The 25,873-nt window shown below is 36.2% G+C and overlaps 1 protein-coding gene across 2 annotated transcripts; it reads left to right on the top strand.

Annotated features, from left to right (window-relative positions):
- Nucleotides 1-3,273: 3,273 nt before the first annotated feature.
- Nucleotides 3,274-25,320, top strand: LOC131956636 (uncharacterized). 2 transcript variants are annotated; one of them, XM_059321164.1, is made up of 24 exons: nucleotides 3,274-3,378; nucleotides 5,772-5,861; nucleotides 5,960-6,520; nucleotides 7,210-7,269; nucleotides 11,945-12,499; nucleotides 12,758-13,020; nucleotides 13,145-13,234; nucleotides 13,408-13,568; nucleotides 13,686-13,863; nucleotides 14,137-14,246; nucleotides 14,558-14,621; nucleotides 14,864-14,958; nucleotides 19,841-19,967; nucleotides 20,136-20,238; nucleotides 21,395-21,473; nucleotides 21,595-21,734; nucleotides 21,921-22,048; nucleotides 22,750-22,899; nucleotides 23,028-23,217; nucleotides 23,379-23,563; nucleotides 23,787-24,014; nucleotides 24,366-24,480; nucleotides 24,699-24,816; nucleotides 25,141-25,320. In XM_059321164.1, exons 2-24 carry the CDS (start codon nucleotides 5,798-5,800, stop codon nucleotides 25,157-25,159), a joined length of 3,783 nt encoding a protein of 1,260 aa, XP_059177147.1. In that variant the 5' UTR covers nucleotides 3,274-3,378; nucleotides 5,772-5,797; the 3' UTR covers nucleotides 25,160-25,320. The 2 variants fall into 2 exon arrangements, with proteins under 2 accessions (XP_059177147.1, XP_059177145.1); XM_059321162.1 differs by having other exon boundaries at nucleotides 5,775-5,861.
- Nucleotides 25,321-25,873: the final 553 nt, after the last annotated feature.

The following is a 25,873-nucleotide window of genomic DNA, read 5'->3' on the forward strand; positions in this document are numbered from 1 at the left end:
TTGTAATTTTATATTAACCTGATTTAAGTGCATGTTGAGCTGTTGTTTACGCCACACAACCCAAGCTCAGCTGTTTATGTTTAAATTTAGCATGCATGTTACAAATTTTGCGTTTGTTGTCTAAGTTTTTACATGTTAATTTCAATGTATGGATGTCCACATGGACCAACCCCCCCCCCCTCCCTCCTTCCCAGTCCACGACAGTCGATGTTAATCGACACTCCACCCACCATGTTGACGTCATAAAAGGATGACAGCTAGCAAAAATGCTTTTGACAAATTGATCCCTGGACTACAAAAACAACAAACGAAGATGTTAACAATCATACTAGCTAGTATTACAAGGCGTGGGGGAGGGGGGTGGTCTATACATTATGCATGCATTTGAGCAATGTGTTAGTCTACTTTAATTAAATCGCAAGCCTAGGAAGTAGTTCATAAACGATACATTTATCTACTAGATACTTGCGAGACTAAAAAGAGGGGTGGGATGGGGGTCGGCTCGGGAAAAAACTTGAAAGAGGCAACAAAGCGTTTATGTACGTCAGCATCGCCCTTTGTAAAACTTATTCAGGAGAGATAATTCCAAGTATAGGCCCTAAAAGTTTACTATTATATTTCTTGTAAAAACAAAAAAAAAGTAACCGTATATAAAACTGAAGTTTCTAGTATTATATTATTTTTTTATTATTTGTAGGATACAAGATAGTACAGGATACAAATTCAACCACTATCACAAACACCTATTTCAAATTGAAAAATGTTTAATGAATTTCGGTTCCCTAACCAATGTCGCAAAGAAGAACCGCGCATCACGAAAGCCCACTTCATATGTAGCGGCTTCTCGTGAAATGAACTTTGTTGTTTTTTTTTAAAAGAATTTTGCCTGCGACAGCGTGTGTTTGATTGTAGGGAAATATAACTCGGCTTTGACGATGGTTAAAAAATACAACTATAAATAACTTTTTTTAATATATAAATACATTTGACGACATTTTTTGAGCCCCCTTTTTTGGTGCCCATCCCCTGCCCCATCCGCCACAGTACACTTTGGAGGATCGGTCAAACACGCCTCTATTTGGCTATCAAAGGGGGGCAACGAGTAAAAGAAGTCATATTTTTTAATAACCTGGAAGCATATTGACTGTAATTGTATCGTAGGGACCCTAACCCGGCATGTGTATAATGGGCTGCAGCATCCTACACCCCTACGTAGAAATGTAACAGATGACCACTAAACTAAAAATTAATACAGTACAAGAAATACTTTTTAAAAAAAAATTAATACATGGCGACCTAAAGCTAAGGACGCTTTGTTATCTTAGGCTTATTTCTGTAGTCCATCGAGAAATGGGTGGTGTTGACATGGGCCATTTTCATTATGTCGGGAGCCGTATTGACGAGAGCCAAAATGACGAGCCTTTTTGTCAGGAACCATATTGACGGGAGCCAATTTGACGCGAGCCTAAATAACTGGTGCCTATATGACGGGAGCCACATTGACGGGAGTCAATTTATCGAGAGTCTGAATGACCGGAGTCTTTTTGTCATGAGCCAATTTAACGGGAGCCAATTTGACGCGAACCTAAATGACGGAAGCCCTTTTATCAGGAACTTTATTGACTGGAGCCCTTTTGCTGGGAGCCCTTTTGTCTGGAGCCATTTTTGTCGTGAGCCTAATTGACTGGAGCCTAAATGACGGGAGCCTAAGTGTTATGAGCCAAATTGTCGGTAGTCGTAATGACGGGAGCCTATTTGTTAGAATCGTTATTGACGGGAGCCCTTTTGTCGTGAGCCTTATTGACGGTAGCCCTTTTGACTGCAGCCTAAATGACGGGATCCATTTGTCTATGAACCTTTTGTCGGGGTCGATTTGACGGGGTTATTTTGTCGGGGCCGTGTTGTCGGGGTTGTTTTGACGGGGCCGTTTTGTCACGGGCCGGTTTGACGCCACACGACTTAAATAACTAATGTGTATAGCAAATACACCAATCGTTATAATGAACTCAAAACAATTAATGGTGCAGTACAATTAACAAAGTAGGCCTACATGTGTAATAATTTTGAAGTTTAATAACACGTACCCAATGTCTATCGTAACTTAGTACAGTACCCATTCAAACGGACCATAATTCTACTTAAACAATGACGTATTAAACTGCGACGTATTGCAACATTAACCCATCTTGAGATTTTATTAAATGTTTCTAAAATTCTATTAATGATGATTAAAAGTAGTAATAAAATAGATAATAACAATTCAGAAAAAAAAATGAATATTTGAAAAATTGAAAAAAAATTGAAATTTCAATGAATTTGGCCTAAAGGTGCGCCACGACCTTCCTTTTGTTGTAATACTCGAGTGTGGCAAAAATAAATCGAATCGGTGCATGTGAATCGTGACCACCCACCTGCCCGCCCTCAAATATTTGCATAGGGTTTCTAAAGCAGTGCACCTAAAATTATATTCACATGTACAAATGCCTTAGAAAGACATGACTTATGTCAACTTCCTGCTATGCATGCGGTACGATCCCGAAGGAAACTTTAAACTCTATTTACTTAAAAAGTTCGGCTCGCTGTGAAATAGCTACATGGTTGTTATGCCGCCAATTTTAAAGTAAATCGTTCGTGGTTATAGTTATATAAACTTTTATGAAATTAGCACGAACTGTAAATTTAACATATTTCTTTACAACATTCTAATTTTTTTTTTTTTTTTTTTTTTTTTTTGCATCGGCAGTTGTTTTCAAGTTAGGAAGTGGACATAGTAAAAAAAAATACGGCGAAGAAAGAATTTGACGAATAATGGTATCGTTTGTTTTGGATATAACTTTAAACACAACCCCCCCGCCCCCCCCCCCCAAAAAAAAAAAACAGTATCGTCTCGCCCCACCCACCCACCCCCAACTCAACAATGTTATGGCTCTCCTAAAAAAAATTTGAAATTTAAAAATATCTGAAGAGAGGATCTGCTGTATTTATTTAGAAAGAAAAGTATGACATATTGCCATTTAGATTCAAAATGTAAATCGTTTTATTTCAAGTAAACATATTGAAATCACATTTACCTTGACGTATAGGCTACGTTATACTTAAGTGTCACGCAACCTCAATTTTTAAAATATCCTGTAACCATTTTCAGAGCTGGAATAAAACAACCCGGAAGAAATGGAAGCTATAAACGATGCGATTGGTTGACGGCAGTATAGAAAAACCACACGAATACCCTCCATTCTCAGAGTGATTTAACGATCACTAAACAAATGTTACGTCATTGACGTCATCAAGAAATATTTAAAGACCAAAAATTGTCGAAAGACTCGACTAGATTGAATATCTTTAGAAGCAGTGTTAGAGAAATTCTTCTCGAAGACGGTTTGCACTTTTTGTTTATTCCTTTTTTTTCTTCTATTTTTGTTATCTCTTTATTTATTTATCTTGAATTATTATCATACATATATCTATATATATCTATATATATCTATATATATATATATATATATATATATATATATATATATATATATATATATATATATATATATATATATATAGTGTTGCTACTGTTTCAGAAGAAAGTCTGACGCAATATTTCAAGATAATTTAATCAATGCTTTACCACTTGTGTATTTTTAGACGCGTGATCAATTTTCCGATCCTCTGACTGAATCATCTAAATGCATATTGCGTCATTCGAGGTGTTCTAAACTTGTTACTAATCATTATTTATAGAAATGTAACTTTTTCTAACAAAAACTCACGTAATACCAATTGTGTGTTTTTAGACCCGTCGCCTTGCTTTCTAAAACTGAGTTTTTAAAAATATAAACAAAGTAGGCGCTGTATGTCTTGGATGAAGGTTGTTGGGGCGCGGGTTTGTCCGCACTATTGCCCAGACACACCAGGGTGTGGTGTATGAAAAGCATTGAGTTTAAGTTAATCATCCTCCGTAATAGTGAGGTAGAACAAGCGACTACCCCAGGGCACTCTAGGGAGCCAAAGGTTAAGCCTACACTACCAAAGAGAACCGGATACAGCCCCTGGTTCCGTTTAGTCATTGAATGTCGCCACCGTTTCTCCGTTGCATGGTGCTCTTTAAAACGAATTTAGGAGCCATAGTGCTCACAGGGAACCTGAGGTGCTCCGGTCATTTAACAATGGGCGCCGGCGGACGCGCCTGATTCAGTTTAGAGAATGCTTTTAGTATCCCGTCGTGTCCATAGTTTATCGCATTCTTCAATACGACGTTGGTGTCATAGTGCTCATTGAGGAGCAGGGACAACAAATACCCCCTGTTGGGGAGCTGAAGGACGCTTCTGGTTTTTATTAAGTAAACAATTATAATAACCCATATTATGCATAGTGTATCGCACTCTTTAAAACGAACGGAGGCGCAATAATGCTCACGGGAAAGCCTGGACTCAAAATCACCCCCTGCGAGGTGGAGCAGGATCGATTCAGTCAACAAATATTGTAGCCCATAGTGTTAATGTGTAAAAAGAGTTGATAGCTTATTATTAAAACGAAATTAGGCGCTATTGAGCTCACGTGGTCGCCCAGGGCTCTCAGCGATATTCAGCCACCGGAGCGCCTGCAAAAGACCCTGATGCAGTTTTACCGTTATATCAGGTAGTACCTTTGCCCTTATGCATGAGCCTAACAAACGGATACCAAGTGCTGCAATAGCCGTTCGTGAACTCTGGGCACCAAATCACAACTGTGTTATATTTGTATATACCTTACATAGTGAAAAATCGCACACTGCCGAGGCGTCGACCCTAAAATATTTTCATTTTTTTTTTGCAGAAACCTTTCCAAGCGTATTCCGAATAACATCTCAAAATTTCATAGTGATCGGATGAACAGTGTAGTAATATATAAAGAACCAACCAACCGACAGACAGACCCACATTCTATACTTTTTATAATTTTTTTGTTTTTTTTAACTTGCTTTCTCTGCTGTGCTTTTTTCGTGAGATTTTGACCACTTCTAATTGATCGATTTGTTTCAAACTTGTCATACTGGACAAAATGTGTTCATTGTATAAATTTTACATAATTTCTCAGATAAATAAACCGGGAGTGATCTCCCCTAAACTTTCTCGAATATTCTAATATAACACTAAGTGGGATGGCAACTCGGAATATAGACATGATTTTTGTTTACTTAAACTTTTAAAAATAGAATAAAATCTAGTAGAAAAATGAATTGCGCACCAAGCGAACGCCAAAACAAAATGTGCATAATAGTGCGCAATATTATTAGTACTTTATAAATTTACATGCGTTTTTGAGAAATCGGAAATTGCGTAAATTAGTACCTCCGGTAAACGGAAATTACTCAAAATTTGAAAGAAGGTAGAGAATTAGATCTTTTACTTACATGTGAAACTTCATTTATCTATCTGAAATAGTACTCAAGTTATAGGCGTTTTGAAAAATTCAAAGTAGAAAAAGTACCACTTCCGTTTATCGGAAATCGCTCAAAAGTTGATACGGATCTACGATTTTGATATAATACCTATATATGAAATTTCATCAACCTAGCTGTAACGGTACTCAAGTTATCGTGTTTACACACAGACACACACACAGACAGACACACAGACATACGGACAAGATTGCAAAATTATTTATTTCCGTATCAGTGAGGTGTAAAACATCGAGATTTGTAAAAATGTGGACATTTTTTTTTTTTGCACGATTACAAGACTTTCTCTATACTTCGTATAAAGTAAAAAACTAATCACATAACCTGTATGTCCCAGCAGGTGAAATAAACCCCACACTGAAAATGAATTTACACACAGTGTTGTTTGTACTTGCTGCTGTCTGTTACATCCAGGCACAAGATGAAGGTCTGTTCATTTTTCAGTTAAGTATAGCTAAAATGATAACACACACATGTCTCGACACACACTATGTCTTATCTACATTCAATGTCATTCTATCCCAGGCTGTGAGAACGTCAAGATGGACATGGTCTTTGTGGTGGACTCGTCTGGAAGTATTGGAGCATCAGACTACAAGCTGGCTAAAGAGTTCATGAAAGACCTGCTCGCTGAGGCCGACATTGACAACAGCAATGTCAGGGTCGGTGTCGTCATCTTCAGTGATGTAGATACAATCCAGTTCCACTTGGATAGCTATAAAACCAAAGCTGAAATATATCAAGCCATCTCTGCCATCCCTTATATCGCAGGCAGTACCAACACTGCTGATGGTCTAAAAACAATGAGGACGACAATGTTCAGCCCTGCACACGGAGATCGTCCTAATATCCCCAACATTGCAGTGGTCATCACAGATGGTCAGTCTAATATCAACAACAACAGAACAATCCCAGAAGCTGAGGCCGCCAAAGCACAGGGTATTCAGATCTATGCTATTGGTGTTGGCGCAGGAATCACGGAAGAATTAAACAGGATCGCAAGCACGCCTGTAGATGATTTTAGATTTAAAGTTGAAAATTATTCTTTACTTAAAAGTCTGAGACAAAAATTGTTTAGCGTCATATGTAAGTATAATTAATTTTCCTATACGTCGAAAAAGTACATCAAAATGTATATTGTAATACTTTTTAAAATATGCGCAGTACCCAAGTTAAGAGGTTATACAAACCAGTGGTAGAAAAACGGAGTGTTGACGAAGAGATCTCATCTTGTTAGACTTTCCAAAAGATGGACTGAACTTAAACAACTAAACACAAGTAATTTAATTACTTAGTCGTTGACCGAGGTGTGGCATTTGATTATTGTGTGTGTTTGTGAGGGGGGGGGGGGCTGGATTTTTTTAGATACTGTGAGAATCTGGTGAAGTTAGGTAAAGATAGTTTAAAACGCGTGAAGTGGTTTATGGATTACCAATACAAACAAGCACATGTTTATTATATTAAGTACACAATAAATTCGCAAATTTAAAAAAAAAAAACACCGTTAAGATGAGCATATCAGCAACAATTTATAGTATTCAACCACAATCGAGCAAAATTAACATACGGCCATAGAGAAAACATTTTGAAAGCATTTGTCTACAGCAAATGCCAATGGTGAGTATATAGTGAGTATAACGTGACTGTGATTTGACTTACGGTTTAAACACTGTGTCCATAAAATATCAATAAGACTCCACTACACTAATCGTGATTATCGTATATCTTGTATAATAATGTTTTTCAAAATGTGATCTTGTGACTAATATAACCAGGCTCGTATGTGACAGAAGCCCCAACACCTGCACCGACAACACCTAAACCAGTTGTGATCAGTAAGTGAATTTCCTTTTGAAATGTTTTATTTTTATTCTGAATGTCAGTCACTATATTGATCAGATAGTTTGCCCTTTTAAAAAACGAAACTGGTCTATGTTCTGTGGTTGAACTACAGTGCCGCCAGACCCCGCAAAGCGCGGGGGGGGGGGGGGCCACACCGATTGGGGGGCCCAAAAATCCCGGCTAAATTATTTTTAAAAATTTAAAAAAAAATTAGGTGGAGGTCGAGTTATCTTTCTTCTACAGTTACAAACAAACACGATAGTCGGCAAACGTCTTTGAGAAAAATGCACAGACTATAGCTCGAGAGACCGCCAGACATATAGACAACTTCAAAGACGTAGCCTACCGTTCTTTTTTTGTGGCGTCGATTAGGAGAACAAAAAAGCATTGTTATATTGTTTACACTATTAAAATACATATCTATGATTGTGTGTTTAAACTACTGGCCTGAATTCTACAAAAAATATAATTATTTATTTCGATCTCATACATTTATAATTGCGTTAATTTTTACTTTAACAACTGTATCAATAAACTTGTAAAAGTTTAAGTTATCTCCCTTCAGCGAAGCATCTGAAATTTGACTGCCGGTACGCTTTGAAATCAGCCTGGGGAAATGTTGCGGCGACCATCCTGGTCTTCTAGGCGACCGGAAAAAGTCGGCACTATTGATGTAGATGTTTATCGGCGCTTTCCTGTCCCCTTCCAATGAACCTTCCCAACTCTCTACCCCTCACCACACCCTTACTCTTACAATAAGATGTAATGCATAGATTAACGAGCTACTGAACTGTAAACTGACCACTTCTGCACATTTTGTTAAAGACACTAGTCAGTAGTTGTTCATTTACCTGATGAACAGGGGCGGAACTACAGTCCGTCCTGACCCCGCAATGCGCGGGGGGGGGGGGGGGGGTCGGGCCGTTTAGGGGCCCACGGCTGACCAAATTAAATTTTCGTGCATTTTTGCCTTGATATTTGGTTTGTAAAAGAAAAACACTGTAGCTGCGGTACGATTATCTTTATTTTACAGTCACTATACCACGCTCTTCCGCAAAAGATAAAAAAATCCATTACACAAACTACAGTGTAAAATATAGGCAGCTCTTTAAATTTGAATGACTTCTTTGACTCGTTGCCCCCCCCCCTTTGATAGCTAAATAGAGGACACGTAACTGTTTGACCGATCCTCCAAAGTGTACTGTGGCGGATGGGGCAGGGGATGGAGACCAAAAAGGGGGTTCAAAAATTATTGACAATTTTTTTTACATATTTAAAACAGTTATTTATAGTTGTATTTTTTAACCATCGTCAAGGCCCAGTTCTATTTCCCTACAATCAAACACACGCTGTCGCCGGCAAAATTCTTTAAAAAAAACAACAAAGTCCATAGCACGAAAAGCCGTTGCATATGAAGTGGGCTTTCATGATGCGCGGTTCTTCTTTGCGACATTGGTAAGGGACCCGAAAGCCACTGTACATTTTTCAATGTTAATATGTGTTTGTGATAGTGGTTGAATTTGTATCCTGTACTATCTTGTATCCTACAAATAATAAAAAAATAATATAATACTAGAAACTTCAGTTTTATATACATTTACTTGTTTTTGCTTTTACAAGAAATATCATAGTAAACTTTTAAGGCCTATACTTGGAATTATCTTCCCTGAGTAAGTTTTCCAATAGGCAATGCTGACGTACATAGATCGAGGCGTTTTGTTGTCTCTTTCAAGTTTTTTTCCCGAGCCGACCCCTATCCCATCCCTCTTTCTCAACCTCACAAGTATCGAGGAGATAAATGTATCGTTTATGAACTACTTCCTAACCGTACGATTCACCACTTCAGCCCCTTTTTGTCAGACACTAGACAGCACTAGATCTAGTCAACAGATATTAATTTACTTACATAGTATTAGGCACATCTAATTCACAAAACAGGGCAGGTAAGATTATTTTTTATATAATTATTTAGAAATTTATTAGAACGTTTAGAATTAATTGAACATCATTAATAGTAAATTACTATTTATAAATGACGTCATTGAGGTGGTGGTGTGTAAGGGTCTGGCTTTTTGTTAGCCACCTCCTCCCCTAAATCAGAAGGTTATCCAACGCGTGACCTGGCCACATACAGTTGTACATGTGAAAAACATTTTTCTATTATGCATTACTGCATCATTCACCCAATCGCCATGAAAACTTGGGAAGCTGTTGAGTACAGCCCCGCAAAGGTTTCTGACATAGGCAGTGGCGTAGCGAGGTCGGGTGTCACCCGGTGCGGCACTTAATGGTGTCACCCCCCCAGAGGCGTTGCGACCCTTCCCGGGGACAAACTTTCAAGTATTCGATTTGCACCCCCCTCCTCAAACTTTCGATTTGCACCCCCCTCAAGTTTTTGATTTGCACCCCCCCCCCCCCCTCAAACTTTCGATTTGCACCACCCCTCAAGTTTTTCTCTATATATTTTTGCTATGTTTTGCCTTGGTGTCACCCTCCTAAATGGTGTCACCCGGTGCGGTCCGCACCCCCCGCCCCCCGGTGCGCGGACCTTTGACCACAGGTGCTTTGACCATAGGGGGTTTGACCATAGGGGGTTTGACCACAGCGGAGCTTTGACCATAGGGGCTTTGACCATAGGGGGTTTGACCACAGCGGGCCTTTGACCATAGCGGAGCTTTGACCATAGGGGGTTTGATCATAGGGGGTTTGACCATAGGGGGTTTGACCACATGTGTTTTCTCAGCAGAGGGTCTTTGATCACAGGTGGTCTACCAACTGGTGTTTGATCACAAGCGCTGTGTCCGGCTTTGATCATAGGTGTGATACAATTAACACGATTTTACACATGTTTCCTGGGTGTACGTTAATAGAAATTAACATGTATTTAAAAAAAAGACAAGAGCTATATTTTAGTCTCCACATAAAGGCTGGTACTAGGCCTCATAGATTTTATTTTAAATATAAATGAAACACAAATAATGCGACATATAACAAGTTTCACAAATAAATAATGTAGATGTACTTGAAAATACATAGCATATATAAAGGATAAAAGGATAAAAAAATGATACAAAACTTGCCAACAATATAGTCAAAGATGTAATACATAAAATGGTTAATTAAATGACAGATGTGCTATAGCACGCAAATATGTCAGTACATCTGTTTGACCATATGTCTGGACAGCACGTTGTACTTTTTCGTGCAGCATCTTGTATCGCTTCTCAGCTGCGTACACCTTGCAAGGTAGTTGTCTTTTGCCGTGTGCAGTCCATCTGTAGACCTTCAAGGAAACGCCACATTGTTGGGTGACTTCATTGGAGGAGAGACTGAAGACTGTAATGCCATCCTTCACAAATGTTATTTGTTCGTGCTACACCATCGCCAATCGTGTGCATTTGATTCCAAGTTTCAACTGGAAACAAAGCAAGCTTGTACTTTTAGCCACGACCACGGATGCGAAGACCTCGGACACAGCGCTTGTGATCAAACACCAGTTGATAGACCACCTGTGATCAAAGACGATCTGCTGAGAAAACACATGTGGTCAAACCCCCTATGATCAAACCCCCTATGGTCAAAGCACCGCTATGGTCAAAGCCCCGCTGTGGTCAAACCCCCTATGGTCAAAGCCCCTATGGTCAAAGCTCCGCTGTGGTCAAACCCCCTATGGTCAAACCCCCTATGGTCAAAGCACCTGTGGTCAAAGGTCCTAGGACCCGCCCCCCACCCTCGCTACGCCCCTGGTCATAGGCCTAACATTTGTACATATTGGAGTGGGGACTCCTAACGGAAATAAGTTATTTAGCGCCCCGTGATCCTGCATAAGCGGATGTGGTTACTACTTGAATACAACCGGCGGCAGTGTCATCCTGAGCGCAATACATATGAGCAGGTTGGCCCCCACAGACAGTCGTTTAAAAGTTCCTACAACAGTAGGAATAAGTCTCGCTACAACACTCGATGACTAAATCTAATTAGGTGTTGCACCAATGTTTCTTCCAAGATAGACTGTTTTCGAGGGAGGGGAGGAGGTGGAGCTCTGCCGGAAGAAACAATGTGTTGCACTCATCAACCGTGCAGTAATGTAACCGGTAACTCCAAGAGCCCCGTGACTCCCCTGACACCTGGGCCGTCGCCGAGGGACTTACAGCATGCCTTGGCGTGTCTAGTTGGTAGTGTGGACAAACCCGCGCCCTAAGATCCAAGAAATGAACTGTCGACATTATTAACATTTAATTTAACTTCTGGAAAATAGGGCACACGGTTGATAACGTTTTTAATGAAAGCCTCAAAAATCGGCGTCAGTTTGGTGTGTTGGACTAGATTTAGAGAGTCCGTGCTTCTCAGTTGGAAAACTGAAAGGGGCCAGCTTGTGTGTTGGAAAAACTCTGATTTATTCGTGTACCAGATGGAAATTTAAAAAAAAAATTAGAGCGACCCTTGTTGTCCATATATATATATATATATATATATATATATATATATATATATATATATATATATATATATATATATATATATGTATATATATATATATATATATATATATATATATATATATATATAGGGGCCCAAAAAAAATTCTTCGGGGGAGGCCTTTTTTTTCTAGTTCCGCCACTGATAAAATGTATATTTTTTATGCACTTTGACTTCTCATCTTACCAGGACGTGTGAACACCAGGTTTGATCTAGTGTTTGTACTTGACGCCACTTCCAGTGTGTCCAAATCTAACTTTGATCTGATGAACAAATTCATCAAAGATTTCATCTACGAAGACGATATTTACAACGAAAATGTTAGGATTGGTGTTGTCACTAGTAGTAACAGTCATATCCAGTTCCATCTTGACAAGCACAGAACTAAAGATGATATCATCAATGACATAGAAGCTATAGCCTATCCACCAAATGACAACACCAACACGGCAGATGCCATTAGAACAATGAGGACAGACATGTTCACTGAATCAAAAGGGGATCGTTTAGATGTTGATAACATCGCCATAGTACTTACAACTGGTGTTTCCAACAGTCAAATCATTCAGTCAGAATCTGACGCGGCCAGAACACAGGGCATTCACATCTTTGTTGTTGGCATAGGTCTAAGGGACACCACTCAAATGGATGTTATCGCCAATAAACCAGTTGTTGAAAATAGATTTACTGTCAAAGATTTCACACAACTTGAAGACCTTAAAGAAGATATTTTTCCTGCTGTGTGTAAGTTTCTATTTACTGTTTTCACAGATTGGTCGTAGTCTTAGGTTAAGTTAAAAATAATTATTATAAATAAAACCTCAATCATAGAAAGAAAATACACAATTTTTTATACACTCCGCACCATTATAACTGAACCAGTGGGAATGAATTACCGAAAATTTCAAATACGTACTTGATATACATGTTTTGAAGTAGAGATAAATAGGCCTACGATCTAAAATTACCTTTTCCCAACAAAGAATACTTGTCTTATATTAGTAAAAACTGTCAAGGAAAAACGAAGTGAAAGAAAAGATTGTCCGCCAGAACCTGCTGCCGTAATGCTGGACGTCTGGACCAAACCATCTGGTGAGGGCTATTTCGTCTGCTCACTGTCAGAGTTTCTACCAGAAGGTGTGGACATCTTGTTTACATTGCACGTAGAGGGAGAAGTACAAACTGTTAACAAAAAGATTAGTTCTTCCGACAAAGAAGTTTTAATTTCATTTAGAGTTGTTCAGCAAGCTTTGTATAAGAAAAGGGTAAGAAATTTGAAAACTGTGTTTCTGATTGATATAAGAGAAAATATATAAAATTAAAAAGAAGTAGTGAAATGTACAGCTAAGCGTGTTTTAGAAAGATATTTTTTTCACAATTGTTTTCCAGATTTACTGTTCGGCTGTGGTACAAAATGTGACAAGTGGATCAAAGAATTGTCACGAAGAAAGCAGCAATGTTATCACTCCATCTATCATGGTAAGTTACATCTGTAGAGTAATATAACTGTTCTTGTTTTAACGAAACGTTTTTAAACATACAAAATACTTTGATTAAAAAATGGAAGGATATGTATATAACAAACGTTTGGTAGTAATAACGCACGAAGTATTTCTTCTGCTTTTTACAAATTAATGTATTATTTAATACAGTGTCCACAACAAACTACCTTAACATTAGTTGAAGGTCAAGCTCCTGAAAATCTGGCTTTTAAACTGACTGCTCCACCAGAACTTTACTGTACTGGTAGACCAGGAAGTACGTGTGATGTGGAAGTCGTCATAGAGATTATTCCAGGCAGTGATGAACTCAAGTAATTGAGAATTGTATATTAGGCAGAGCAAAAATTGTAGTTAATTTTTTCTCCAAAGTAACGTAAAAGAGGGATGACTCAGTATATTGTCACCATATTGTTATTCTTTTATTCTAGGTGCTCTAAATCTGAAATCATTTCTCAAGTTGTGTTTAAAACTAAAGCATGTCGACTGAAATTTACACCCAATAATTGGAAGGGTGGAATCACTATTCCAGTGAAAGCAACTGAAGACAGAATCATTGATGGAAACAGATTTCTAACCATACAGACCTACATTAAACTCAGTGGTGATGTAAGACACAAATATATAAATTTAATCTTTGCAGAACGAGAATGGTGTGAATTCCTCACTTGTTTAAATAACAGATAAAACTGATATATATATATATATATATATATATATATATATATATATATATATATATATATATATATATATATATATATATATATATATATATATATATATATATGATGCAAAATTTTCTATGTTATTGTGTCAGCGCGTTAGTAGATTCTAGCTTTAACTTAGTCGACACATATATATTTTTATCTCTTCTTTTAGCAAATAATACAGGATAAATGTGCTGACATACAAGCCACTGTTGTTGATAAGGACAGAACCTCTATCTGTTATTCTATCAATGATCCACATATTGCAACTTTTGATAAAATGTAATTTCTTTTTTAAAAAACAAAACAGTTTTAATAAATTATATAAATAGATTTAATAAATTCTATCCCTAGCCGGTAGCCCTAGCTCTAGCCCCCCCCCCCCCACCCTAACAGAGGGTAATGTCGGGGGGGGATTTTTAGAGGGGGGTGGTAATGCCCTGTTCCCAATTATATTGGTTATTTTAAATAAGATTTTGGCATTTAATATGTTAAAATTCTATAAACAGTAACATCATAGGAAAACGAAATTAATAATTATTGTCATAACACAAATATTTTTTTGACTTAACCTACATATTTAATTTTCCAAGGTATTATGACAACCACCTATCAGGTGACTTCATTCTCTACAAACACAAGACACTGCCTTATGAGGTGAAATTTTTATCCTATTTTAACATTAGAAAATAAATTAGCATTTTCTTAATTTAAGTAAACTAATTCAGAACTATAGTTAGTTTCTTCAAAGTTCAGTAGTTTGGAAAAATTATGGCCGCTTGCAAACTTGTAAAGTTAAAATATTTAAATTGTATTTAATACATCAGTAAAAGAATTGTAATACAGTTTATTTCTTGATTAATTTGAGTACATTACAACAGCTAAATGTAAACTAACAGGTTCAGGTAAACTTCCAACCATGTTTATCATCGCCATCTGCCACCTGTAACTGTAAAGCAGCGATACAGTCAGGGGATGATGTCATTGTTTTTACGTGAGTTTTATATTATAACATAAATTAAGAATTGCATATTCACTGCTTGCATTCCCTAAAAGAATAGTGTGCTGTTTTCAATTTAAAAATGTGTTGTAAACTGTAATATATTGGGATTTGTGAGGTCAGGGGAACTCACTCTTCTTGTATTAGTTATATTTATAATGTTGTTATTGAGTGATGTCCCTTGTATATATCTATTGTTACTTCCTGTTCCGGTCTCCATCATGTAGTCGAAGGCCCAATAATATATATATACAAACAGCATGGCTTCTCGTCAGTGTGTTATAATAGAACAACTCCAATCCACCTCAATTGGCGACGAGGATAAATAATCCACTAGAAAGAGCACCTACTTACTCAAAAAGAGGTTTGCTAGAGCATATTGGCTAAGTATTTCTAGAATAATGGCGCTGTATGGCCAAATAAAAGAATTCGATTCGAATGATGAAATCATTCATGATTATCTAGATAGGTTAAGCTTTTACCTTGAAGCTAACGACGTGACGATAGAAGCCAAAAAGAGAGCTGTTTTGTTAACAGTCATAGGGCCTCAACAATTTAGGCTATTAAAGGACTTATGCGCACCAGCTAGTCTAACTACCAAGAGCTTTAACGAGCTGAGCCAATTGCTAACAGACCACCATGCGCCTACCCCATCAAAGTTCCTATGTAGAGCTAGATTTGACAGTAGGACTCGTCAACCAAACGAGTCAATATCAGAATATGTTGCTGCTTTACGTCATTTAAGTAGATTCTGTGAATTCGGAGACACGCTGTCTGACAGACTATGTGAAAAGTTTGTGACAGGTGTAAACAGCCCTGATATTCAAAGAAAGTTGCTGCTCGAGTCAGATCTCACATTGGAAAAAGCAATACAACTTGCGACTTCATTCCAGCAGTCATCCGAGGCGGCGAAATCTCTAACGCCTTCAGAGATCCATGCAGTAAACAGCAGGTTAGTCAACAAACACCAACCCCATCAGAGCATTTCAACTTATGCTAAACAGCCTGCACGTTTAAAGCCTAGATCTAAATCTAGTAATAATTATCAAAAATGTCATCGATGCAAAGGTCCCCATGCATCTCATCGGTGCAAGTTCAAGTCTGCAACTTGTTATAAGTGCATTAAGCAAGGTCACATTGCCAAGGCCTGCTTTGCAAAGTCTTCGTCTGTTGCTAAATCTAGCCAGTCAAGACAGTACCGCAACCAAAGGCAGCACTATGTTAACTCTCACCAAGACTACCTAACCCAACCAATGAACCACTCTACCTGTGAAAATGCTCAAACTGATTCGCAGCCGGATTTCAGCCTGTTCTCTGTGAAATCAATAAGTCATGCTCCCATCAATGTACTAGTTAATATCAACGGTAAGAGCATCAGCTTCCAACTTGACACTGGAGCATCTCTAACAGTCATCACAAAGAAGGACTTTGACGCTGTCACAGGAGGATCAGTGCCTCTACAACCATGTCACAAGTGTCTAACAACATACACTGGTAACAATGTTCCGGTAATAGGAGAGTGTATGGTTCATGTAAGTTATGATGGTCAAAGTGTTAAACTTCCTCTTCTTGTGGTTGAAGGAAATGGACCACCATTACTAGGTAGGAACTGGTTAAGTGATCTTAAGTTATATTGGGAGAGTATATGTTCATTGAACAATGCAAGAGAATCTAGTCTTACTTCAATAGATAAAGTTATATCTGAAAATGAAAGTGTTTTTGGTAATCCTGGATTACTAAATGATAGAACAGTGAAGTTAAGCATTAAAGACACAAATCCAAGATACTGCAAATCTAGAGTTCCACCTTATGCAATGAGGAATAAAATTGAAAATGAGCTAAGTAGATTGGAATCTAATGGCATCATAAAGAAGGTAGACTATTCCGATTGGGCAACGCCCATTGTGCCAGTGTTAAAGAAGGATGGTTCTATAAGAATTTGTGGAGACTATAAAGCTACACTGAATAAACAAATAGAGCTAAATAGGTACCCTATTCCTAACATTGAGGAAATTTCTTTGAATTTGGCAGGAGGAGACAAATTCACTGAATTAGACTTTAGTCATGCTTACACTCAACTAGAACTGCATCCAGATTCAAAAGTCTATACGACAATAAACACTCATAAAGAACTCTACCAATATGAAAGACTATGTTTTGGCATATCATCTAGCCCTGGAATTTTCCAAGCTGTCTTGGACAGTATTTTTAAGGATATTCCAAATGTTTGTGTTTACTTTGACAATGTGTACATAACTGGTAAGAATGACACTGAACATCTTAAAACACTTGATAAAGTCTTGAAAATAGTTGGTGAAAAAGGTTTAAAGATAAACAAAGATAAATGTCAATTCATGCTGACAGAAATTAGTTTTCTTGGTTATATATTAAGCAAGCAAGGTATCAGACCTCAACCTGAGAAAACAAAAGCCATTAAAGAAGCACCCAAACCTGAAGATACCCAACAACTAAGAGCTTTTTTGGGCTTGATAAATTACTATGCAAAGTTCATAGGGAATCTGTCTGGTAAACTATCACCACTGTACAAGCTGCTACAGAAAAATGCAACTTGGCACTGGGGTAAACAACAAGAAGCTGCTTTTAATACAGCAAAAGAAGCTTTGTCTTCTGACACCTTACTAACTCACTATGACCCAGGGAAAAGACTTATTTTAACATGTGATGCTTCACCAGATGGTGTAGGAGCAGTCTTATCCCACATAGATGAAAAGGGTGACAGACCCATTGCTTTTGCCAGTAGATCTTTGAACCAAGCTGAGAAAAATTATTCTCAGTTAGATAGGGAAGGCTTAGGCATCATTTTTGGTGTTAAGAAATTTCATAAGTTTCTGTTTGGTAGGAAGTTCACCATCTTTACAGATCATAAACCATTGCTAGGTTTATTTGGAGAAAACAAAACCCTACCTGAGCATGCCTCACCAAGAATTCAAAGATGGGCTATCGCACTAACTGCATACAATTATGAATTGAAATACAAACCTGGATCTGAGAATAGTGCAGATAGTCTTAGTAGATTACCTTTAAAAAACCAAAGCCTTAGCTATGTACCAGAAGATGTATTTGTTTTCTTCACTATCATGGATAACTCCAATATAAATGTGAATGATATTAAAAGAGAAACACAAAAAGATGAGTGCTTAATAAAAGTATATGAGTACTGTAAGAATGGTTGGCCTGAAGAGTCAGTGAATGATGACTTAAGGCCATATACAATAAGAAAAATGGAATTAAGTCTAAAAGATGGAGAAGATGCAGTCCATTATCAGTCAGAGTTGCCTAAACAAAGTATTTGTAACTTGATAAATGATTATGGTGATATGGCAATTTCAAATGCTTTTAAAGAGAATACATTAGTAAGAAGGAATGTGATCATCAAACAACTTTGCTAACATCATTAGCACTTACAGAAACTAAAAGGGTAACATCAAAAGAAAAAAAAAGATTTTTGCAATTTAATACACCCACTTCAAATACTGGATCACAGTTGCAAATTGATATGGTCCAGGATATTACTTTTAAACAGTATTTTTGGTTACCAACAAGCACTATCAGATTACCTGAGAAAATTGATCTATCAAAGAAATCTATGTCAATTAAGGATCTGAATAATAGCATAATACTTTCAGATGCCAATTCAAAAATAGTTCCATTAAATCATGACAAACATTCATTGAAAGAGAATTTGGTGTTAATGATAATGTGTATCTAAGAAATTATGGGAGAAAGGAAAAATGGATACCAGGTCAAATTGTTCAATGTACAGGACCTGTGTCTTATAAAGTAAAAACAAATGATGGACTTATTGTCCGTAGACATGCAGACCAGTTAAAAATAACTTGTGCAGATAATAAGTGTGAATCTGTCAATCCCACCAAATCTGAACAGTTCACACCAACTCAGTTTGTTCCACAACCAAGTTCTGTTGATATGAGTGAACCAAGTAGTCTGGAGTCAGAAAATGTAAATTCTGGAGTTAATGATTTAAATCCTAGACCTCCTGAGATAGAGAATCCATATGGTCAGAATCTTGAGTCACCAAATCAAAAGCCACTGAGAAGGTCAAACAGGACAATCAAAGTCCCAAATAAGTTAGACCTATGATTTTAAAGGTCAAAAGGACTTTGACATCATTGTGTTGTATCTTAATTATGTTGTAACATATTGTGCATTGTTTGTAAGGATGTAATCTACCATAATGTTCATGTTGCAATATATTGGTGATTTTAAGATACTGTCAATTGTTCTATTGAGAGATGTGTTGTGTTTACTAAGGGTAAAGGGATGTAATATATTGGGATTTGTGAGGTCAGGGGAACTCACTCTTCTTGTATTAGTTATATTTATAATGTTGTTATTGAGTGATGTCCCTTGTATTTATCTATTGTTACTTCCTGTTCCGGTCTCCATCATGTAGTCGAAGGCCCAATAAAATATATATACAAACAGCATGGCTTCTCGTCAGTGTGTTATAATAGAACAACTCCAATCCACCTCATAAACTTGTTATTTTAAACTTTTTTTATAATCTATAAATACAAGACAGATCTAGGGAAAAAAATATTTAAAAAAAATTATAATGAAATAATAATATTTTCGTGTGCAAACACGTAATTATGTATACATGGTAATAAATAAATTTGATGCTATGAGCAATAGGGGTGGAGTCATGCTTAACCTATATTTGAGGTTAATGGAAATAAAACCTCAGCTAAAGGCTATAAAATAATGACCAAAATAAGTAACTATACCCAGGTAAATAGATGAACATCTACCCAGCAAAGTTGTTTAAATTAATCAAAGCAGATTCGACACTCGATTAAATACAAATTACATTTTATAATTTTTTGGACTTTAGTTCCTGTGATACAAGGCAAGGTAAGCAACGCTCAGATGCTGCAGCTCTTGATGTCCAGATTTTTCGCAATGGCGAGCTAACTCCTGGAACTCAGATAAAACAACTTGGTGGAGGTCAACAGTTCGATGTAGGCTATTATTAGATTTATTTAAATCATGATTAATTTCAGTATTTATAAAATTACAATACGCAATCTATAATAAAAAAATTCAGGTAATTTAGTAAAATTGCACATAATTATTTTTTTATCTAAATATGTTTAGACTTTGCATTAATTGGTTAGCATGTGCTTCAGGTACTTCTACCAACAGGAACTGTTGTGTCTGTGATGCCAAGTCAGTTGAACTTCATGAACATCTTTATTAAAGCTTCACCGTCTGACTTTAAACAAACAGAAGGTGATACACATTTTAATTTAACACAGAGTCAGTTTTTTGTTTTAACTTAACTGATGTTGTCATGATTATAATTAATGTTTTTTTTTTTTAAATTAAAATCTGACTTACTTGACTACTTGAATCATAACGTTCCACAGTCCGCTACTATTTTTATAACATCTCAAGACATCCCTGCTGTCTTCAGTCCTTAAAGAAGACTCTGGGCGCTCTCTTTCGCTTTCCTTCGAGGTTCCGCTCAAGCGCCTGGCGTGTCACATTTGAGTGAACCTTTCGCAGTGTGTTTTCCACTCAGAAACACTTCATTTATCTTCCTGACTTGTTCATCTCCATTGGTCTTTATTCTCATGCCACCTCAATTTTAGAATTTGTTTGAATCATTTCTTCATGAAAGTCAATATCTGTCTGTGCATGGCTTGGAGAATCTCCATTATTTTTCTGCTCCATATAGCATCCTGATGACACCCCGCCTTGAAGTGGTATGATGGCCTGTTTGCACTAGTAGCACCCAGAGCTATTCGGTGGGAGCCTCATGTTACTGGCAGGTTTAACCATGCTGGATAGATCCATGTGGGTAGAGGCCAAAGTAAACGTTGTGCCCTGGTCCTGTGTCAGAACCTTCGGGGTCTGAGTTCAAGCTTGCCCGCATCTTCTATGATAGTGGTCTGCATTGAAAGCTCTATTTATGTAGAGCTGATTGGCAGAAGTGGCTACACTTCTGACTTGATCCATGAAAGGCGTGGCGATTTGGTGCCGCTTGGTTTTATTAGGTTCGGGTTTGAGTGTTCTGTCTCTACTTCGACTATATTCTGTACCTTTGTTAATATTGCTATTGCTAGTCCTGTAGATAGGGGCCAGAGTAAGCTTTGTGCCCTGGTCGTGTGGATAGGGGGCCAGAGTAAGCGTTGTGCTCTGGTCCTCAAGATTGGGTTGTGCCATGGTCTAACTACTCGTACACAAAACAATAAAGTATAGTTACAGCAACCAATAATAAAAAGGCTTAGTTAAATATCTTAGCTATACATTCAATACTTTAAATCATGAATAAAGTGTTTACACTATTATTTGAAACTGTTTAATTTCTAACACAAAAATTGCAAAATTTGATGACAAATATTTTTTGTTGCGGTAATTTAAAATATGTAATTTGTATTCACAGGTCTATGTGGTAATTTTAATGGTAGAACAGATGATGATATGAACAGTATGGGTGAAAACACGTTTAATCTAAACTGGAGGTTAATCTATATATTTTTTGCCTAATCGATTTCTTATTTCTTTAAAATAACATAATGTTTTGCAAAAAAAATTAATTATACCCAGTCGAATAGATGAAGTGTTATAAAATATGTTTATCAGAGCCAGTGCAACCATCTACTCTGGTGTACCAGTGGTACCATCACAACAAGATCCTGAACCAGCTACATACAGCAGCTGTACCCAAGGCTTTACACCCATCTCTAAACCAGGACTGGATGTTTCTAGATGTTCATCAGATAGTAAAAAATATTTCTTGAGTGTCCTAAACTAATGTTATAAGTATGACTAAACCTGGCATAGATATTTTTGGATGTATATCTGCAAATGAATAATATTTTCTTGCATGTTCTAAATAACAGGTAATAAAGTAACCTTAAACAATTAAATATTCCTAATTTATGTTTTCAATTTTATTTCACTTCTAGATAATGATATAACAGGTGCCCTTATACGGCAGTCCATGTCAACAGAAAGTAGCAGCAGTGCCCCAGTACCCAGTCCTACACCAGGTTCATCTAGGAAAAGAAGACAAGTTGTTAACACCGCTGTTTGGGTCAGCTGTTTTGTTGTCTATTGCATCTCCATATCTTTTTTAATAACACTAAATACATTTTCGAAGTTTCCAAGTTTCTTTTTTTCTATACGACGGAAATTAATAGGGCCAATTTAGAATAGATAAATTACAATAACTGCATTTTGGTTCATAGACTTGTACTTATTTTGGAATATACTTGCAGTAATTGGATGCCTTCCTTTAAGAATATATATTTTAATAAGGTATATAATGTATATTGGGAGCATTTTCTAAATGGCTCAAATTTGTATAGACCCTCATCTTAATTTTTTCTAAAAAAAACATTGTTATTGGTAAGCACAGGGGACATTTTTTTTTGTTTTTGAATAACTTATAAAGCTATTTATTTACGAATCCTTGTATTAAGAATAGTTTTAAAAAGGTTAGCTGCATTTATTAAGAACCAGTTGTTTTTATAAACAAAAAGGTACTAGTCAAACTATTCTTGAAATGTTTTTGTTTTGATTTACTGAATCATGTAAAAGGAGAATATTTAAATGTAAACAATTAAAATTTTAAAAATGTATTTTTGTATAATTTTAGTGAAACAAAAGATTGTATTTGTCTTTAAAAATAATACTTAAAAACTATAATTAATTAATGCAGATTTTAATACAGTAATATTTTAAGATAAAATAAAATGTTTTATTTAAATCAAAATGTATGCTATCCATCCATAGAACACACATATAGTTAACTACACATTAGCAGAAGCCGAGAGAAACTGTTCAGATTACTTGAAGAATAGCAGTACAGTCAAAGCTTGCACAAATCAACTTTCGGCTGACAGAGTTCAACAGAGTGTCACCAACTGTGCTTATGATCTGGTGGTAAAAAATACATTTCTTTACTTTAAACTAATTTTTAAAGTTAAATTAGTAATTCACTGTAACTGCCAAATAAAAAAATAAGTTTAGGTAAAATTTTAATTGTATTTTAATAAATATCATTTGTTCAGAAAACAGGTTTTTTTGATTGGACTTTGTCACATCTCAGCAGTCTGGCAATGGAGTGTATCACACGAGTTGAACAAAACCAAAGTTCATGGACAGGTGAAGGTGAAACACCTGGTGAACCTGTACTTCCTCAAGCCATTGTCACCCAGCTGTGTGTCAGGGACTGTGGGGACAACGGACAATGTCTCAACTGTAAGACCAATGTTTATTTAATTATGGTCAGTTGAGAGATAGTTAAATAAAATAAAATTTAAAAAAAACATTCGAAATAGCATTATTGGAAATAAGAATTAAATTTAATGTGGACTTAATTTTCTTGTGGTTAAATTAAGGTATATTGTTTTTCTTTTTAGCTTATTGCAGATGTAAGAACGGCTACTTTGGTGAAAGTTGCCAGTTTGGACCCAACACTGTGCCACTAATTTTTGGAGCAGAGAAAACTTGTAATATTCAAGAATCTTCTTGTGAAACAGTCAGGATAGATGGGGATTTTTTCACATCTTCTGATAATCTTGCTTGCCATATAAACTTTGCTGCGGTAAGAAAAAAACAAGTTAAAAAAACTATTCGAACTAGCGACCCATGGCCAGACAAAATAGACTTCAGCTTATTCTATTACACATGGGCTCATGCTGTAGAAAAATAAAGGAACATTTTAATACCTTTTTTTCAAAAAGTTTTGAGAAAAACTGGTATTTACTATTTGTCAATTAATTTCAGAACACTGATAATATAAATAATTGCATTTTTTTCAACTACAGGTGAATACACGTGCAAGAAAAACAGAGAGCAGTGCTGTAGTGAGAGCAGAGTACATCAGCATGTACCAAGTTGGATGTACACTCCCTACACGACGCAGTGCCTACATCACCGTCACAAACGATGGCGTACATCAGAGTGAAAATGTTTACCTTCATGTTGTCCACAACTCCAGCTGTCAGACGTGTGTCATCAATGACAACAAAACTAATGTAGACTGTCACATGATTGTAAGTTAACAAAAAAAACATAAATACTATATAAAATTCAGAATTCCAACAATGATAACCTATACTGTCGTTCTTTGGAATCTTTTTAACATGCTATTTGTGGCTTTTATCTTTGGCAATGAATTTATTATATCTGGCCAAATATTGTTCCCTCTAAGGTCAGAGTTTGAAAGCTTCTATAAAATATTTTATATTCTATAAAATGTTATAGGCATTTTGAATTTGCATTACGTCATCTTTTCGCGTTCACGTCCAAATATACTAATTAATTTATATGTGATTTCTGTTTATGAACATAACCGTATTTTTAATATTAACAAAATGTGTAATTATGCAAATTCCAAAACCTAGACAAATGTGTGTGTGATAGAAGGACAATGTTACTTACAACAGCAAGAAGACTCTGTGGATTCTTGCAACATCTGTAATCTTGATAGCAGCAACACTGTATGGACCAGGAAAACTGGTAACACTTTTGTTTAGTATCACAAACAGTGTTAGTATTATAAAATTATATCTTTAGAAGATTAAAAAAAAGCGATTTCAATGTACATAAGAATACAGACATATATGTTTGAATAGTATTATATGTTTGCATTATTTTGGTTCGCATAATATGTATGTAAAAATTTAGCTAAACAATATAAAAAAGGAACATATTCATCTGTTTCTATCTTCTTGTAGATTCAGCATGCAAGGAAGGCTTGTCTAATGAAGCCATCATTGCCATCAGCGTTGGTTGTGCTGTTTTTGGGTTACTTCTCATCCTAGTCGTCATCATAGTTATCCTTAAGAAAAGGAGGTGAGGATTTAGGCAATTTTTAGAGTTCAATGTAAACATTACAATCAAACTGATATTATATAAAAACGTTTTCAAAATATTTTAGAATTTCTGCTAGATGTAATATCAATTGGTCCAGAATTGTAGTGAGATATCTATTAGAAGGTCTTTGAAGCTCATACTAAAAAATTTTCACAAAATAATATTTTGAGCCGAAACGATTTCAGTCTTTATTTAAAAATTATTAGCTCAAGAGAATTGCAATTATTTATTTAATTTTTGAAAATATGTTTTTTTAAATTAGAAAAAATATAATATCAGTTGGATTTGTTTTATATTCAACAGAACAGGGAAGTCAGCTTAGAATGTTCACCATTGCTATTAAATCTCTGGGCTGGGCTGTTTCTCGTTCTACTACAGTGAAATGAAATCAAAAAGCTTTTCAGCGATTGTTTTAATTTTATTTATTGATTTTTAAAAATATTTTAATTTTGACCAGTTTTAAAAAAAAATAATATTGCTGTATGCAAGAATCATCGTAAACCTTTGTCCTTACAAAGAAAATAAAATCAAAAAGATTTTTCGTGAATTATTTTCATATTTTTATTAAGACGTATGCAATAAAAAATAATAAATATCTATAATAATAGTTTCGCTGTCTGTCTATGTATCTATCTATCATTGTATCTGACAAGAACGCTATAGAGAAAACACAAGCAATTTAAAAACATGCATACTTAAACGAAAGCGAAATATGACGTCATATAGTAGAAAATAATATCAAGCCGGAGAGTGCACACAGTAAAATGACGTCATTGATTCTCGAGTAAACATTGAATAAAAAGGCAATTTTGTCTAATCTTAAAAGTGGTTTGCGTGAAGAGTTTCATTCATACAAATCTTCGGGTAGGGGCGAAGCCCCACTCCCGCGTAAGAACTTCTGAGCCCCCCCCCCCTCCCCAACTCAAAAGAAATTTCTTCATCGATACTCTGTAATAAAATTACCGCCTAATTAATGTGTCTAATCTAAAAAGTGGTTTTCTTGCAATTTCTTTAATGCAATTCTTCGGGTAGTGGC

The sequence above is a fragment of the Physella acuta genome, unplaced genomic scaffold (genome assembly GCF_028476545.2).
Source record: "Physella acuta isolate Inbredline_101_S28 unplaced genomic scaffold, ASM2847654v3 ptg001164l, whole genome shotgun sequence".
NCBI classification, from domain to species: Eukaryota; Metazoa; Mollusca; class Gastropoda; family Physidae; genus Physella; species Physella acuta.